Genomic DNA, 18398 nt, shown 5'->3' with positions numbered 1-18398 from the left:
GAGTAAAATTAAAAGCATTTTAATAAAAGTCTTGGGACTTCCCTGGTGGTTCAGTGGTTAAGACTCTGAGGTTAAGACTCTGAGTTCCCCATGCGGGGGAGCACAGGTTCAATCCCTGATCAAGGAACTTAAGATCCCATATGTTGCTCACTGTGGCCCCCAAAAAAGAAACTTCATGGTTGTTTCTGGTTAGAAAATCCATGCTCAGTGCAGGGAAAAAAAATCAGGATTGTGTAACACATCACTCTACAGAGATAACCAGTTTGCGACCTGGATGTTCCTTCAGACGCTCTCTGAGCACAGACTAACACACTTCTCTGAACAAAGATGAGACCATCCCCTCAGCGCTATCGAGTGACTGCTTTCCACTCCGCTCCCAGGTAAGAGCACTTCAGGGACATGGAGTCACTTCACAGGTTTAAAGCTGCCCACAGCTTACTTAACTAGCCCTCTTACGAACAGTCTGGGGTCACCTTTGTGTTTTATCACGCATCCTTCACATCTCTTGTTGAGTATCTGGGTGGGGGGGTGTTGCAGCAGAATAAAGTCCTAGGCGTGAAATCACCGGGCCAAAGGATGAGCACCGGTCATATGTTAATCAGCAGTGGCCTTTATCTTACAAAAGGTTGTGCCTGTTTATATTCTCACCAGCTACAGACAGGAGTCTTTCAATAAACCTTGTGGGAGTGAATGTGGCTTGTTTGTTCTGAGATGTTTTCCCACAAGTGAGAGGATCATAAATGCGAAAACCCAAGGGGATGGCGGTGGGGGGCCTGTGAGGGCAGAGCCGGCAGTTCCTGGAGCTTTGGGTGTAGACAGGTCTCGGCAGAGAGACCCCACCCGACAGCTCAGCACTTGCCTCTGCCAACCACAGGTCCCCTATAACTAGTTTTACTGAAATCTCACATCTTGGGTTTCTCAAAAACGCCTTTGAGAAATGTGAACTTTGAATCAGTCTCCAAATGCTCAGTTATTGAAACGAGCCCCAAATGACTCTTCTGCTACCAAGCAAAAACCAGCGTGAGTTTTTCTATTTTCTGTTTGGAAAACTCTAGGCGAATCTGACTTCTTTACGAAAACAATTTAAATGAAACAACACTTTTCTTGAACGAGGCTGTCTGCGTAAACAAGCTTTGGCCCAGTGACAATTATCTGAATTGGTTTGCACGATATTAAGCTGTTGCCTTAGTGTTTTTCAGACCCTCCCGCTGCCATTAAGGCTCTTCTGACTGTTTCTTCACGTGTCTTCACCTACCAGGAAGCGCAGGTGCGTAAATAAACCTGTGGGTGTGGCCACACGTAGAGTGGGGCTCATTCTTTACAAAGAAGTCATCCCAAACAGCAGCTGGAATTCTAGTCTTATAGTATTCTTAAGAGGTAAACACAGAAGGAGAAGGCATTATTTGAATAATTATACTTAAAAAAAAACACAAAACTTGGATACAAGAAAAGCACACCTTTTATCGTACAGTATCCAGACTATTTTTCCATGCTAACCAAAATGTAATACTGCTATTTAGTCATTTTACTAAAACACTCACACATTACTATTTTCCCATACTTATCAGAATAAGCATTCAGTTCTCTACCTTCAACTTTTGTCATTGATTCCTGGCTGGGAATCTCAGTGGCTTTGGGATTTTAAGTTGGCGACCTAACTGAAAAGCATTCTTTATTCAAAACCTGAGCTTTCTAGGCTGACAGGTATATATCTGTGTGTTGGTGTACGTGTATGTCTATATGGTGTGCCTGCATCATTAGGGGCCATAAGCGGGCAGATCCGCATATTTGGGGGTGCAGGCCTCACGTTGCCTGAGTAAATAAAGCAGAGGCTACTGCAGCTTCTGCAGCGTCTGAAGTGGGAGGCGGTCAGTGCCTCCCAACCCTTCCCTTGCAGTATGTCTCCGACAAGCATCCTTTCTAGCCCTTGATCCTCCTGAAGCCTGGATGGCATCCAAGACCACCTGGGACCACTCCAGGAAAGACCTGGAGAACTGATTTCAGTATTTTCTCTCCTCCTGGTAAAATATTTATTGAAACTGTGCTGAGCGAGAAGCCTTCCTCTGGTCCAGAAATTGTCCGCCTGTAAGCACGCTGACCTGGGTTGGGGGAACCAAATGAGACTGGAGAAAATAAATAAACAGCAGGCCCACGTTATGCAAGAACTCCGACTTTGGGGGGAATGGCGGGAGGCGGGAGGCGGCAGGAGCGCCTCTGGGGCAGAGCGCAGAACAAACACTGAGCCAAAGGACATAAAAGACGAGGACCAGAAAACGGTCCAGCGCGTGGGGCTGCAGACATGTTACTATTGGTTAATGTTTTCATGGCCGTGTTCTTTAGGAGACAAAAAACCTTATCCCTGCAACGATGGATTAACTGGAAACTGTCCGGAGCAGAGAGCAAGAAAGAGAAGTGATGCCGATCCCCTCACTGCTCCCGTGACATGAGAGGGCCTGGGAGAGCAGGACACCGTGGAAGGTTCTAGAAGTGGTGTGGCACCAGGGCACTCACCGTTGATGAGGCCGTATTTCTGGGCTAGGAGGGTGGCCTGCAGGCTTTTCCCGCTGCCCACGGGCCCACAAAGCAGCACCCTTGGGGTGAACGGGGCATTGGATCGATGGCTGGTTTGGACGTAGGTCAGAGCTGGAATGAGAGGAGGGCAGGATGATAAACCAGGTTCCTAGAGAAAGGGGGCCAGCTCCCAACACCTCTGCGTGGGCTCTTTTAGCAACAGTAATTATTTCTCTGTTTTCAGCCCCGGGGAAACCCTCTGGGCATCTGCCAGGTGACCACAGGGTGAAGCTGCAGGGAAGGAGTTAAGCTTCAGGTCTGGGCACCAAGGTGGGAGGGGACAATGAAAGGCGCAGAGGCCACCCTCGGAGAGCACACCATCCCGGGATTCCTAACACAGCGCGGGGTCAGCGCCGCCCTCTCAGTCCCTAGCGCTGCTGGGGGTACTGTTGAGGGCTGGTCCTGGGACATAGAAAACACACTAAACATTGGTCTGGGGGACGTCTCTGGGGGTCCAGTAATTAAAAGTCCATGCTTCCACTGGGGGTGGGGTGTGGGTTCGATCCCTGGTCAGGGAAAGAAGATCCTGCATGCCATGCAGCATGGATGGCCAAAAAAAAAAAAAACCGTGCTGAGGTGTTTCTCAACTGAATGAAGGCTGAGCTTCAGCCTGAGGCTCGGGAACAGGCCGACCTCCCAGAGTCAGACACAAGCTTTGATAAACGCGTCAGGCCATGCGGGGGCTTGGCACACGGGGGACTTCTAAAGGCCTCCGGAATTGGTGGAGAATAAACTGCAGCCTCACTCCAGTGACACCAACTTTGTTGCGAGTCTCCAAAGAGGCCGCAATCAAACAGGCGTGGGCAGACGGAGGCCTGGCCCGCGGTGCCCTGGCATTTGAGGAACAAAGACTCAGGGGGATGGGGGCGAGGTGCCTGCACCATGGGGGGCACTGGATGCCAAAAGCTGCTGAACATCAAACCGGGTCCTCCCACTCGAGCGTAGAGGGGGCACCAGAGCGAGCTGGGCAGGCTGTTAAAGGGCAGCCACTTGGCACCTGGCGGGGTGGGGGGGGGGGGGGCGGGACAGCCCACCTGCTGAGGCCGAGGGTGGTACCTCCACCCCAGTCCCCCTTGCATCAAAAAGTGTCTCCCTCCCCAGCCCTGCCTCCTGCCAGGGACATGGACCATCCCCAGCAGGTGCCAGGGTTCCTGCAGGCAGCATATTGATCAGCCCTTCACCCAGGATGGAACCATCAGAAGACAAGAAGGGGTCCCAGGGCACCACCCTGACACCTGGGACAGGTGGGCAGGGTCTGCCAAGCTCGGGCTCCTGACATCCAGGGGGCTCCCTGGCCCCTACCCACCAGGTGCTGGTAGCACGCCCCTGGTGGTGACAACCGCAAATGCCTCCCAACATGCCCAGGCCGGGAAGCGCACAAAATTGGAACCTACTGGGGTGAGTTCACTGGGCAAATTTTGAAGTCTCAGATCTTTGTGGGATTTTTTTTTTTTTGGACGGTTCATTAGCAATACTACAATTCTTCTCTGTCTTCGAACTAAAGGCACAAGTAGATTACTAGATCTTCATGGTTAGGATGATAATCTGCCAAGCTAAACTCTCTGTGGGCCTTGTCTGATCTGGTCCATGCACCGTCCCCCAAGGGAGGTGCTTTCCTTGTCTGCATTGTGCAGACTTGGCAGTGCTGGGGCCACTCTCCCAACCCCACTGCCAGGGGTAACACTTTCCACCAGCGGGACCAACCCAGGAGACAGAGATTCCAGCAAGGCTGTCTTTATCCTCAAACCTTCCAGGAGCCAGCCCATCTGAAGAGCACAAATACTACAGCCAAAGCAGCCTGCTTACAAATGATGCTTAATTTACAGTAAATAACTAAGTTAATTAGAAGTAATGATCCCCCAGACAGTCTCAACATCTAATTATTCTTTTTAAAAATATGTGGTTGCTGGATGCACTGCAGAGAGATTAAAAAAAAAAAACAACACAGAGAGAATTCTGCCTTCCAATTTTCAGTTTATCTCTCTGCATTATTAATTAATAATAATTAATATTCAGACGCTCACATTTTTATTTACAATTCCAGGCATGAATTCTTTATGAACGATCATATGAACTTTTAAATTTAATTAAGTAATTTGGAAGTAATTAATGTGTAAATTCAGAAGCATGGCATGAGATAAATGTTGTGGTTGTTTATCTTCGGAGTGCAGTGTTTGCTTCTAAAGACCCTTCCGAGATGCAAAATCACTGGAAATTTACAAGGCGTCTGTAAGCCTGGCATTTTTCAAAGTAGCATCACCCTGCAGACATCCCCGCTCGTCCACTGACTCCCCTTCAGAGATCGAGGCTGTGCCGCTATCTGCTCTCCTGGTAAAGCAAAGACACCCGCTGGCAGGTGGGGGCTGGCGGTACTAGTAGGGAGCTCAGAACCACCTCCCCTCCAAAACTAAACGTCTCTGGAAGAGATTTAAGAGGATATACCAAAAAAGGGTGTTGTAAGCTGTCAGGTGTCTTAAAACCCCTGCAGTGCTATTTTTATCTTCTCAGGCACCCAGCATCACACAGAAGGGGCTGACTGGGTGTGAAGCTCAGCAAGACTTTATTAAAAAAAACAACAGGGTAATTCCCGGACTGTCCAGTGGTTAAGACCCTGCGTTTTCACTGCTGAGGTCTGGGGTTCAATCCCTGGTCAGGCTACTAGGATCCCCCTAAGCCACACGGTGCAGCTGAAAGAAATAAAATAAATAAAAGGAAAAACTAACCTAAAAATAAAAAATGATTACGCAGCTGCCTTCAGTTCAGTTCAGTTCAGTCGCTCAGTCGTGTCTGACTCTGCGACCCCACGGGGTACAGCACTCCAGGCCTCCCTGTCCATCACCAACTCCTGGAGCTTGCTCAAACTCATGTCCATTGAGTCGGTGATGCCATCCAACCATCTCATCCTCTGTCGTCCCCTTCTCCTCCCGCCTTCAATCTTTCCCAGCATCAGGGTCTTTTCCAATTAGCCAGTTCTTTGCATCAGGTGGCCAAAGGATTGGAGTTTCAGCTTCAGCATCAGTCCTTCCAATGAACATTCAGGACTGATTTCCTTTAGGATGGACTGGTTAGATCTCCTTGCTGTCCAAGGGACTCTCAAGGGCTGCTTTGGGGGAGAATTATTCTAATTTCCTTGTCTTTTGGGACCGGATGTTGAATCACGATGACAGCAGCACCTGACACTTAGCTGTCCCTCTGCACCAGCTCCTGGGCTCACGGTTGCGACGCCTGCTGCGCAGCCTCAGCTAAGCCTGTGAGGAAGGATCCATCTTTGTTCCCATTTTTGCGATGACAAAACTGAGGCCCAGAGAGATTATGAGAGTTGCCACAGATGGCACAGCTGATGTGTGGTGGGGCTGAGGCTTGTTCACATGTCACCTGGCCCTGAGGTCTCAATGGCCAGACCCCCGATCCCCAAACAGGCCTGTTTCAGCCACTTTCTGGGAAACTGCTGTGAACATCTGGTGCTGCCCCCGAGGCAGGGCTGCGCCCGCGGGGGGCTGCTTCTGCTGTCCTCAGTGGGCTCAGGGCCCCTGATGTGTATTTGTTGGTGTTGTTTGTTTTCTTGTGGGGGGGTTGGGTTTGTATGTTTGTTTATTTAATTGTTTTACATTTTCTCTCTCTCCTTGATCCTCAGAGCAAGATTTCTTTTTTCTTTTAAAGACTTTTTATGTGAACCTTTTAAAAAAATGTATTTATGTATTTATTAAATATTTATTAGTTTAATTTGGCTGCTCCAGGTCATAGTTGCACCATGTGGGATCTAGTTCCGTGCCCAGGGATCAAACTCAGGCCTGTGCACTGGAAGGCAAAGTCCCAACCACTAGACCACCAGGGAAGTCCCAGGGCAAGACTGCGCGCTCCTTGCCCTCCCACCCCGTCCCCCACCTCTCCTCGCTCCACTGTCAAGTCCGATGACCACTCAGGGTGTAGAGTATGAGCCCAGGGTCTCTGAGGGGGACGCTCTTGGCGTCCCCATGCTTGTTTCTGGGCAGGGATCCTGGGTCACCCACGACTTGACTCCCCAACTCCCAGGCACACCCCGGACGCTGCCAGATGAAGTGATGCAGGGACAAGACAAGTGGAGGGGCCATCTGGGTTTACCCTGGTAGAAGACGTCCACACAGGGCTGGTCGGCGCTGATGACCTTCAGGATCTTGGGGTACGAGGGGAGGATCCTGACGATGTTCCTGTGATACTCAAGCAGCTTCCGCGCCGTCTCCCCCTCGGAGATGCCTGCAGGCACCATTAGTCGGTTCTGGATTTCCAACTCAGGGGGCCAGTCGAAGGTGGTGTGATAGATCTCTGCCGGAGAGAGGGACGCGGTTAGAGTCACCCGCCCGTCCTGGAAGCAGAGCCTGCAGGTCCCAGGGACGCCTGTCCGCCCCCCGGGTCCGCCCACCCCAGCGGTGGCTTCAGCCTGCTTCTCCGTTGCTGCTAGTAATAAACCAATGAGGATGCTGGGGCGAGGGGAAGGGCGGCGCTGGCCTTCTGAGTGCTCACTCTGTGCCAGGCACCCACCCGCAGGCTCTCTGCCTTCTCACGGGGAGCGGGTCACAAGGCGGTGCTTGGTGCTCTCAGCCTCAAGTCCAGGTGAGAACACCGACCCTGGGACACTGGGCAGCCCCGCCCACGTTCCACGGCTAGAAGCGGGCAGGGACCTCAGTCTGTCTGCTGCCCAAGCTGAGAGGGGTGCTCAGTGAGGGGTGGGGGCTGTGATTAGGATCTGAGACCTCTGAGATCCCATGGGGGGGCGGGGGCGGACGCGGGAGGAGACCGCCATACCTCCAGTCTGAGGGTCGATCCTCTTCCCCAAGTTTCTCTCAATCAGGACGGTGTCTGGAGCGCTCAGCACGACTGGGCAGAGAGGAAAGAAGCCAAAGCACACACGGTGGGCAGCAGGACACTAATACACCCACCACTTCCACCCCATCAACCCCTTAAGAGAGAGGCCAGAACACAGACATGGAATCTCAGGACAGAGGTCGCCCACGTGTGAACGCTGCCTGCCGACCACCGTCAGGGTCACCAACTGCGACATCCCTGTACAGAAGGCTTTCGCCACATTTGGGATTATTTCCTATAGGGAGCTTCTCAGTGGTTTCCAGTCTCCCGTGGCTTCTCAGAGGTTCCCATGGTTGAGATCGGGGGCTTCCTGAAACAAGGAATCTCCAGGGTCAGAGCAAGACCCCAGGTTCCTCAGCACAAGCCCCAAGTGCATTTAGCTCTTGGAGAACTCAGCTGAGCAGTCCTCCTGGTTCCTGCCGGGTCACAGGCCCATCAACCCCGCTGCTGGATGCTGGCGCCTGGGCTGAGGGTGGGCACTGGGGAGCCACTGACAGCACAGGGTGGGCACTCACTCTTGGGGTCTGCAGCTCTGGTGGGCGGGACTACTCACTGACGTGTCTCGGGGAGATGCCAAGGGTCTGGATCGTCAGAGCCTGCTCCCGCGTCTCGGGGATGCCGTCCAGAATCCAGCCCTAGAAAGAGCATGTGGAAAGAGGCTCACTTATGTTTACTTTTCAGACTGGGGGGGGCAGTTATTATAAAAAGAATATTGAGGCTTCCCTGGTTGGTCCAGCGGCTAAGACCCTGTGCTCCCAATGCAGGGGACCCAGGATCGATCCCCGGTCAGGGAACTAAGACTCTACATGCCCACAGGCCGCCACAAATACTAAGCACATCCAAATAAATAAAGAATAAAAAAATTTTTAAAGGAATATTGTATCATACGTTTCTGAAAAACTGGAACTTCTAAGAGAAAATAAATGTTTCTGATAGCCACACCAACTGTACTTAACAATCCCTCTCATAATATCACATTCCCTTCTGAACCTGACGTTTGTAATGAAAGTCACAACAGAGAGATTTTCTGTCCTGATTTTTTGTTTCCATCCCACGTTATAACCACACTGCATTTTTTTTCACATTGACCCACCTCTTCACTGGCCATATAACGTCCCACCGGTGAGCTGTCTCACTTACTGAGCCATGCCCCATGACTGGACATTTCACCCACTGACCATTCGCACTGTTATAAATAACACTGTAAGGAACATCTTTGTGGGTGGCTCTGTCCACATTTTGGATTATTTCCCAAAGACAGCTTCTCAGATGTGAGAGGCAAGGAACCATCAGGGGCAAAACAAAAGCCCACGAGTCCTGGATGAACAGAACACCAGGAGGCCTGAGTCCAGGCTTCTGTTCCTAGCGAACTTGTTTTAGGGCTGAACTTCTTCAGGCACCTTCTTGGATCAGCTGCGGAATCGGTTTAGAAGATTTATTTTCATGAACCCTTTCAGTCCAACTGTGAGGCTCACACACGATTGCTGCACACGATGTGGAAAATACTACAGGGTGGAAACAATAATGCTTGCCGCTGATTGACACCACCAACCCACAACTAGCCACTGTTAACACTTTGGTGCATCTCCTTCCAGGCTTCACATACGGATATCTTTTTTTTCCTGGTTGGGGGTGGGGAAGGCAGTAGAGGGAGGAAAATCACGTGTACATACCATTCTGTAATCTGTTCCTTTCATACAGTGAGAACACTTCATGCACACTTTCCCACATCACAGAATTTTTTCTCCTGGGAGTTTTTGCAGCTGCCAAGCATTGCATGAATTGACCTGCCAAATGCTAATGAATCACATACTGCTGCTCATTTAGTTTCATTCCACTACTTTAAAAAAAAAAAAAAGAAAAGGAAACAAAGCCATTTATTAGGGACTTTCTAGTGGTCCAGTAGTTAAGACTCCAGCTTCCACTGCAGCGGGTGCAGGCTCAATCCCTGGTGGGCGAACTAAGATCCCACATGCATTTTGGTATGCACCCCCCACCCAAAAAGACCCTGATAAATTTCTAAAAGTTGATACCTTCTTTTATCATTTTAGATACATTTTGCCACACCAAGCTACAAACTCGCCCGTCAGTTTCTGAACCCAATGGCGGATCACCTGTTTAGTTTCCCTGCATCTTGGTCACTGCAAGGCTCTATCTCAGGGAAAATCTGTCCAGCAAGACAGCGTAGTGTTGCTGTTTTAATTTGCATCTCTTTGAGCACTAATGAGGTTCACTATATTTTCCATGTGTGCACTGGTTATTTGAAATTGCACTTTTCCAAAATGTCCATTCATGCCATCTATTCACTCTGCCCTTGGGGTTTTATCCTCTTATTTGTTCACAAGAGCTCTTTACATATGAAGAATATTAACTTATTTTGGCAACTGCTACCAAACATGGCTGAGTGACTTCACTTTCACTTTTCACTCTCATGCATTGGAAAAGGAAATGGCAACCCACTCCAGTATTCTTGCCTGGAGAATCCCAGGGACAGAGGAGCCTAGTGGGCTGCCATCTATGGGGTCGCACAGAGTCGGACACGACTGAAGTGACTTAGCAGCAGCAGCAGCTACCAAACAAAGTGACCAACATTTTCCACAGTTTGGCTTTGGCCTTTTAATTTTGTGTATGTGCTTTTTAACACATTAGTTTATGGCCAAATCAATCAGTGCTGTTTTCTTCAGATTCTGGTGTTGAGTGGATGTATAAAATGGGCCTTGTCACTGTAGAAGCTGGTAAATATTCACCTGCATTTAAACTGTGTTTTCTTAACAGTTTAATTCTTTACCCTGAAATAGTATATTTAATAGAGCCGCATTTTTCTTTTTTTCAAAAATGATGTGGGCCTGACCTAATCCATTTTTATGTGGATTTCCAACTCTCCCAGGGTCATCTATGAAACAGCCTGTCCTCTTCCCTCTGTTGGTTTAGTAGCTAAGTCGTGTCTGACTCTTGTGACCCCACGGATAGCTGGCCAGGCTCCTCTGTCCATGGGATTTTCCAGGCAAGAATACTAGAGTGGTTGCCATTTCCTTCTCCAGGGGATCTTCCCGACCCAGGGATCGAACCTGGGTCTCCTGCATTGCCAGTGGATTCTCTACCAACTGAGCTGCAAGGGAAGCCCCTCTTCCCTCTAAATATAAAAAAAATTTAACACAGTCTACATGTTGGTGTGATGTTGGTTCTGGCCTCTTTCTTCCTGTAGACTCTGGTGTCAGACTCACACTGTTGAAATTACTGCTGTTTTATAATTTATTGTTCTATCTAGTAGGAGATGCTCCTCCTTCATTTTCTTTTTCTTTTTTTAATTTGTTCCTCCAGGTAGACAGAAGACTATTTTGTTAAGTTCCAAAGATATAAATTCTACAAGGTTGGGAATGACATTAAATATAGAGATTAATTTATGGAGGATGGACATTTTTACAAAATCAAGTCAAAACCTCTTCCTGGGAATTCCCTGGTAGTACAGTGGTTATGATAGAGCTCTCTACCTGACAGGGGTCCAGGTTCGATTCCTGGTCAAGGAACTAAGATTTTGCAAGTCACGTGACAAAAAAATATATCTTCCCATTTGTTTACGTTGTTTTTCTCTTTTTTTTTATATCCCCCAATAATATTCACATTAAACAATTTCTAGAGTCTTTTCAATCCCTTGAGCCTAGAGTTATACATGTGTCTCAGTTGCTCAGTCATATCCAGGTCCTGTAACCCCATGGACTGTAGCCCACCAGGCTTCTCTGTCCATGGGATTTCCCAGGCAAGAACACTGGAATGGGCTGCCATTTCATTCTCCGGGGGATCTTCTTTACCACTGAGCCACCTGGGAAGCCCTCACATATATACTATTTAATGCCCTCAACGTGATGGTCAGATAAAGCAAGATTTGGAAGAGTGAAATAAAGCCACAGATTATCTCAGGTCTCCCTTCCTTTCGGGGAGGTACAATAGAAAAGCATAGCTTTATTCATTCACCAGGCAAGGGGGGACATAGCGGGCTCCTGCCTCAAAACACTGTGTCCCCCTTAGATCTCCATTCTGGGGTGAGAGGCATCAGGCAACCCCAAGCGGATGCCCAGGTTTCTGACGCTGGCTCCCAGAAGGGGGCTCCCCCCTGCCATAGGCCCCGCCCTCTCAGCAATTATAAGAACTTGGTTGCTTTAAGGTCAGAGATGGACTGATGGGATAAACTCAGACTCAAGGTCACTTGTAACTCATAACACCTGATGTATAGAACACCAAGTACTAGGCAAGGGCAAGTCATGTCTTTCTTTAAAAAAGGGCGAAAGGGTCACATTTCTTCAATATTGAAAAATTTAGGCTCCAATAGCCTCAACTGACAGTTAAAAAAAAAGCTAAACAAATTTACAGAGTAAAGAGTGTTGGAAAAATCAAGCACGCTTTCATTAATTTCTTAAATTATGCAGGAGAACACACAGCCACGGAGGCCCTGGATTCTAGAACTAATGAAGCAAAAGTGGAAAAAAAAATGGAAACCAAGATTTTTAACAGCCTTTTGCTCCCTCAAGTCCTTGTTATAGCCAGCCAAGTGTTGGCTGCAGCTCTTCAAAAAAGCAAACACCTACATATGTACGCACCCTATAGGAACCAGGAGGTGTGGGGTCTGAAACCTGTCCCCCCAACTTATGGTTCTGGAAGCCAAACCCAAATGCTCTGAACTTTGGCTACATTGAGACCCTTTCATTTTTTCCATATCTGGAAGAGCGGGAGCTGGAGCCCACTGACCACTTCTTCTAGGACTGGGGTGGATAATTCTGTTTCAAATCCCGGTTTTGAAGCTGAAAGGAGGGTGGAACTCCGCCTTCACTCAGCACTGAGAAAGACCTCCGCTTTTAATATTGCATTACTGAGCAATCATTATAATCTCACCCATAAATTTGCAGCTGATATCAGTATGTGGTCCAAAGCTTTTAGAACTATTCAGGGAAACAGCTCTCTCCGACTGGAGAAAGCGGGCCTTCCAATTACACGGGGAAAGTGCAGCTAAGTGAGGAACATCTTCCTCATTAGCTGGCCTTGCTCGTGCGTCATCCTGGTGCGGACGTGACATTTAAGGAGGGAGAAGGCGGGGGGCGGGGGGCTCAAAGCGAATCCCAGGCCACCTTGGCTCTCCGAGTCTACGCTTCCAGACTCAGGGAGATGGTCCAATCACCCAAGGTGCAAAGAAACGAGGTCCCTGGGCGACACACCTCCTTCCCCTTCCCCATCATCCTTACGTCTCAGCCGGCATGCTGCTTCCTCAGAAAGGCCTTCTCTGACGAGCCAGTCTTAAGGAATCGCCCAGTCACTCTATCACGTCATCTGTTGACCTCTTAGGGCGGCACCCACACCCCGCTAGTCCCAGCCTCAGCTCGCCTGGGAAGGAAGGCCACAGTGCCCAAAGCCTCTACATCAGGGAGTGTGGCTTGTGGAGCGTCCTCGAGATGGAAGCCCCAGGTTTCGTGCCTGGAAAAGACCTTTCCCAGCACTCTTCCCCGCTCCCCGCTTTTTAAAGCTGCTTATTCATGTGGCTGTGCCAGGTCTTAGCTGCTGCATGGAGGGTCCTCCATCTTTGCTGTAGCACGTGGGGCCTTCCGTTGCGGCACATGGCGATTTTACTTGCGGCATGTGAACCCTCAGTTGTGTTGTGTGGGATCTAGTTCCCTGACCAGGGATCAAACTTGGGTGGGGGGTGGAGCGCAGAGTCTTAGCCACTCTACCACCAGGGAAGACCCCAGAGCTCCTCCCTTTGTAGAGGTTATTCGCAACTGCCCGGTGGTAAACGGAGCACACTTTCGGGGGGAAACAGCAATTCTGGTCGAGAGCAAGCTACTGGCCGCAAATTCTGGCAAAGCAGGAAGTCATCCATCAGTCAGCAGCCTCCGCGCCCCGCTGCAATTGGATGCTGGCGAGCTGCGTTGTGAGGGTCGTGGGTCTGACTTCCAGGAGCGGCTGGATGCCGAGGTAGCAGTCAGTCCCTAATTAGAATACGTTATCCATCTTCCTGACACTTCAGTGAAATGTCTATTCTGCTGCTCCGGAGCCGCAGCTTTGTTCCGAGCAGGCTAATTGATATTCCAAGGCTTTCGCTCGCCATACCCCCGTGGCTCACTTCTGTTTTATCACACATCAAAAAGGCCGTATGCTCAGGGCACTCCTGCACCGGCAGAGCTGGAGGTCTGCACAGCTGCGTGGGGTTCGGTATCAGAGGAGGGACAAGCACTGAGCAGATGTCACAGATGGAAAAAAAAAAAGGGAAAGCAAAGCAGCCCGCCAGCCCAGGGAATGTGGCGGGGGGCCCCCGCAGAGCGCAGCCCACTCTGTGTGAACACTGGCCTCTCCTGCCCTCCTGACTATTATTAAAGTGCAATTAGCAACTTCACACCACAGGACTCTTGCCCTCTGAGCCCTCAGCCTGTTTGATGTGGTGCTCTTGTCTCCTCCCCACTCCTCCAAAGACCAGAGTGGGGGCGCTCCCCCGGGTTCTCTGGAGGACGCCCTGATTCTGGCTCCCAGCTCTGACTGCAGGCTCTGGAGGCTCTCCCAAGGGTTCCCTGGAGCCAGAGGCCGATTCCTCAAGGTCCCAGGGAGGCAATCTGAGGCTGAAGGTTTGTGTCTGATCAATCAGGTCACTCAGCTCCAAGTCTGAATCAGGGACAAGTCACAAGATGTCTCTTAGGCCTGCCAACCACCCTCACTTTTTCTGGTGAAATGTTATACAGTTTCCCCACTATCTAGAAGAGGGCAGAAAGGAGATTTTGATCAGCCAGAAAAGAAATGCTTATTAAAAGATCCAGTTTGGGTAACTGATGTGTTTCAAGACAACTGGTGAGGAAGATGAGAGTATTCTGATGGTTACAAAAAAGTTGACATCACATTGAGCCAGTATTGGTTCCTCTGGTTCAGACAGAAACATGCCAGTCTTAGCCTGCCATGGCATCTTAGGACGCCTTCCATATCAACTCGTCTGAGAGATGACTAGCAGCAAGTTTGACTTTGAAGTTTAATCTCAAACAATAGGCAATGCCTGCCGGCACCCCTGACTGGCACACCCTGCAGCGGGCCGGGCTGCTCTGGAACTTGCTTGCTTGCTGGCTCGGCCGCCCCACGAGCCTCTGCCCGGCCGTCTTCGGCGCCTGTTTTCAGACAGGCTGAGGCGTGCGGGAGTGGTGTTTCCAAGTAACGGACGGAGCCGGGTTCCACCCATCTTGGCAAATCAGTGACACATGCCTGATGGTTTTCTACACAAACACAAATCTGGGAAAATCCATACTCCTGGGTCCCGCTGGTTAAAAGCCACTGGTCTCCAGGGTGTTGAAATTTGGTGAAACACAGGTGTCAGTGTGTAAGAGGTCTTTGTTGCTGTTTAGTCGCTAAGCCATTTCTGACTCTGCAACCCCGTGGACTGCAGCTCCCTAGGCTCCTCTGTCCTCACAGTCTTCTGGAGTTTGCTCAGATACATGTCCATTGAGTCAGCAATGCTATCCAACCATCTCATCCTCTGTCGTCCCCTTCTCCTCCTGCCCTCAATCTTTCCCAGCATCAGGGTCTTTTCCAATGAGTCAGTTCTTCGCATCAGGTGGCCAAAGGATTGGAGCTTCAGCTTCAGCATCAGTCCTTCCAAAGAATATTCAGGGTTGATTTCCTTTAGGATTGACTGGTTTGATCTCCAAGGGACTCTCAAGAGTCTTCTCCAGAGGTTTGGGTTTTTTTTGTTGTTGTTGTTTCCAAATAGCTAAAAAATGTTTTAAAATCAAATTCACATAAAAATGGACCAGTCCCACCCCAGCTCCTCACCTGGGAAGATGCTGAGATGACCCCTGCAGAGAAGCTTGCTTGGCTGCATCACATTTAGGTTCCAGGTTCAGACACAGTGGGCAGTGGTTGAAAGCACAGAAAGCGGATACCTCGACAATGTCCAATTAATGGGTCCGAACCTTCCAAACCCTTTAGAGCCTGTCTCTTCAGAAACAAGATTAGCCCATCAGGATGGCAGTTTACCGTGGTGCTGAAGAGCAGAGCCTTGGGAATCCGCCTCTGCCACTGCCAGCCATGACTTTCAACACCTCTGGCCTCGCTCTCCTTCTCTGCAAAACGGGCACACTAACAACCATCTACCCTACAGCGGCCGGGATGACTAAGTGAGGAGTACAAACAGACAGACAAGGAGAAAGCAAGCGTGGTGCCTGGCGATGAAGACACAGCCCAGTCTGCTGACTAGTTTCATTACTGTCCTCATAATTCTGACCAAGGCAAATTCTGTTCTTTCCCTCTATCCCCTTTCAAGAAGGCATCCCACTTAGGACTGTAGAAATTAAAGAATTCATTTAAAAAGACAGTCTCACAGATTTCCCTGGTGGTCCTGTGGTTAAGAATCCGCCTTGCAATGTGGGGGATTCACATTTGATCCCTGGGCCAGGAGCAAGGATCCCACATGCCGCTGGGCAACTAAGCCCGCACGCACCACAGCTAGAAAAAGCCTGTCTGCCACAACAAAGACCCAGCAGAGCCAAAATAAATAACGTAAAATAAATGAAAAGGCAATCTCTTGGAAAGAGCACTAACTGGCATTCCGGATATGAACTAAGAAAAGCTTTCTAATTAACGAAGACTTGGGAAAAACACGTTTCGCTGAAAGCGAGGGAGTCTAGTGAATTGTGGCCTAGTGCAGACCCGCTCCAGGTGGTCTTTTGTTTGCCAGAGCCTGACTGGGGGCCTCCCAGGGGCTTGCAACCCCTGAAATCACAGTCAGGAGCCAGCATGTGGGAAACAAGCCTGAGGGCCACTTCATTCACCTGTCCATCCATCATCCACTAGCATATTTATTCACGTTGCGTGCGGAACACTGTGTTTTCATACAAGAAAGTTCAGAAGCCCTCGGTTGGAGGGCTTGTCCGCTAGGCAGCCCTGGGGGTGATCGGTCACTGGTTCATTTAACTACCTACCCCCAAATCTGGCTGACCCAACTCCGGTCACTTAGGGCTCTTTTCTAATTGGTTGTGGATTGTGCAAGGCACTGAACATCACCTATAAAATAAGAGGATTGGAAGAGGTAACTTCTAGCAAAGACAATTATGGCCTAACAAAGACATTTTGAGAGTAAACAGCCCGCTGTTCATAATTACGCAGGGAAAAAGGCATCAACCAGGAAGAGGGACTGTCCTGCCTCTGAGCGTCTTTGCACATGAAAACATCATAATTTACTTGCAACCCTGCAGACTGATTCTCCTATGAAATTCTGCCAGCTCCCCAAAATCATGAAAAGAAGGGGGAAACCCCCACCAGGCAGTGGGGGCAGAGCTTGTGGGGGGGTCACAATTACCAGGTCTGATCAACACCTGAAATGACTCCTCTCCCAGGGCATTCCAAAGGGCACCCTGAAGGTCGAGTGCTGGGTCTAAGCTGGGTGTGTGTGTCTGCCTAGAGTCCTGGCCTCGTTCTCAGAAGTTGCAAGCCCGGACCCCACTGACCCCAGGGGGCTCCTGGGACCTCATCTATCTCTCCATTCCAAATCCACTGATCCAGGCACGGCTCGGAGCCAAGCAGCCAACCCCTTGATTTCCACTTCCTCCTCGAGCTGCAGCTCCCTCCCCCTTGTCCTGGGACCTCCACACCCACCCTTGGGGCAGCGAAAGCACTGGCCTTGCGCAGAGTCGTGGCCACATCTGGGCCCTAAGCCTGTAGCCTTGTGATCATGAATTACCCAAGACCTGAGTCTCAGTATCCTCGACTGCAAAATAGGGGCAGTCAGACCCTCCAAGAGAAAGTCCCTGGAATGACTGCATCAGATTATTGACGAGAAGCGGGCTGACCAGCACCCGACCCGGAGCAGGCGCCTGGGACACTGGGGCCTTTCTTCCTGCTAAGAACAACCTGCGCTGCAGGAGCATGGGCATTTCCACAAAACCGGGAGAGGCCGCATCTTCACGAGGCTGATTACAAGACTGCCATTTTGGGCCCCGAGAGGCAGGCAGGACTCTGGTGGACGCTCAGGGCCCACCTCCACCAGGAGCAGCTGTCCCCTCACCCCCTACCTCGGTGAGGGCAGCCACCACGAGTCACTTTCCTCTCTTCCACTGTCCCTGGCATGTCTGCATCACTTCCTTCAGCAGCTCGGGCCCTTTCCAGCCTCCGGCACTCGCCAAGCTTTTCAGGCCCCAGGACAAGGGGGAGAGAGCGCCAGCTCCAAGGGAGCGGTGGGAGTCGAGGGGCTGGCTGCTTGGCTCTGAGCCGCGCCTGGATCAGTGGATTTGGAAAGGAGAGAGAGAGGCAAGGTCTGAGGAGTCGCCTGGGCCCCATGGGCACGGGGCCCTGCCGCCTCTCACTCCCTCCGTCCAGGTCGGAACCACCTTCTTCCTCGGGCTCAGTCCCCTGGGACATTCACTCTCAACCCACAAGGAAGCCCAGACCACTCTCCATACCTTTCTAAGCTCATCTCAACTCAGGCCCGTGGTCTGCTGCCAGAGACTAGACCCTAGGGTGCCGCGCCAGGAAAAACCCAACCTGACCACGTGTCGGAAGGAGAATGAGACAGGGCCTACTTTGGAGAATGAGGCTTCATCAGTTGAGAGCCTAGTGAATTCCACACAGCCTCAACAAGTCAAAAGCACACTGGAAAACACATGCACTTGTGCTCTGGTATTCTAACCAATACGCCTATTTATAATTAACATCATAAGTGTGTCCTGTGCTGGCTCAGCGGCTCAGTCGTGTTGGACTCTGAGACTCACTGGGCTGTAGCCCGCCAGGGTCCTCTGTCTGGGGGACTTCTCAGGCAAGAACACTGGAGTGGTTGCCAGTAGTATGTATAATTCAGACTGGAGGTAGTCAACATGTTACAGATTATAGCTAAAAATCAATTATTTTAGTTTCTACAATCCTTAAAACATGCACTGAATGACAATATTGAGCCAGCTGGGACCCCAGACCCACACTTACCAGCCGTAACAATTGATCTGCAAAGCGGGGATAATGCTGACATCATCAGC

General features: G+C 50.2%; 1 protein-coding gene across 2 annotated transcripts in view; it reads right to left on the bottom strand.

Annotated features, from left to right (window-relative positions):
- The window catches only part of AK8 (adenylate kinase 8), a 133058-nt gene that overhangs the window by 77353 nt on the left and 37307 nt on the right, over nt 1–18398 (bottom strand). For both annotated transcript variants that reach the window (XM_068979688.1, XM_068979696.1), the window contains 4 exons: nt 7967–8048; nt 7354–7425; nt 6673–6873; nt 2512–2643 (listed from right to left, as the gene is read on the bottom strand). In XM_068979688.1, coding sequence (XP_068835789.1) covers nt 2512–2643; nt 6673–6873; nt 7354–7425; nt 7967–8048 — 487 coding nt within the window. The remainder of the gene's footprint in view (nt 1–2511; nt 2644–6672; nt 6874–7353; nt 7426–7966; nt 8049–18398) is intronic.

The sequence above is a fragment of the Capricornis sumatraensis genome, chromosome 1 (assembly GCF_032405125.1).
Source record: "Capricornis sumatraensis isolate serow.1 chromosome 1, serow.2, whole genome shotgun sequence".
NCBI classification, from domain to species: domain Eukaryota; kingdom Metazoa; phylum Chordata; class Mammalia; order Artiodactyla; family Bovidae; genus Capricornis; species Capricornis sumatraensis.
Note: the sequence above shows the minus strand (reverse complement) of the source record. Positions and strands in the feature narration are given on the sequence as shown.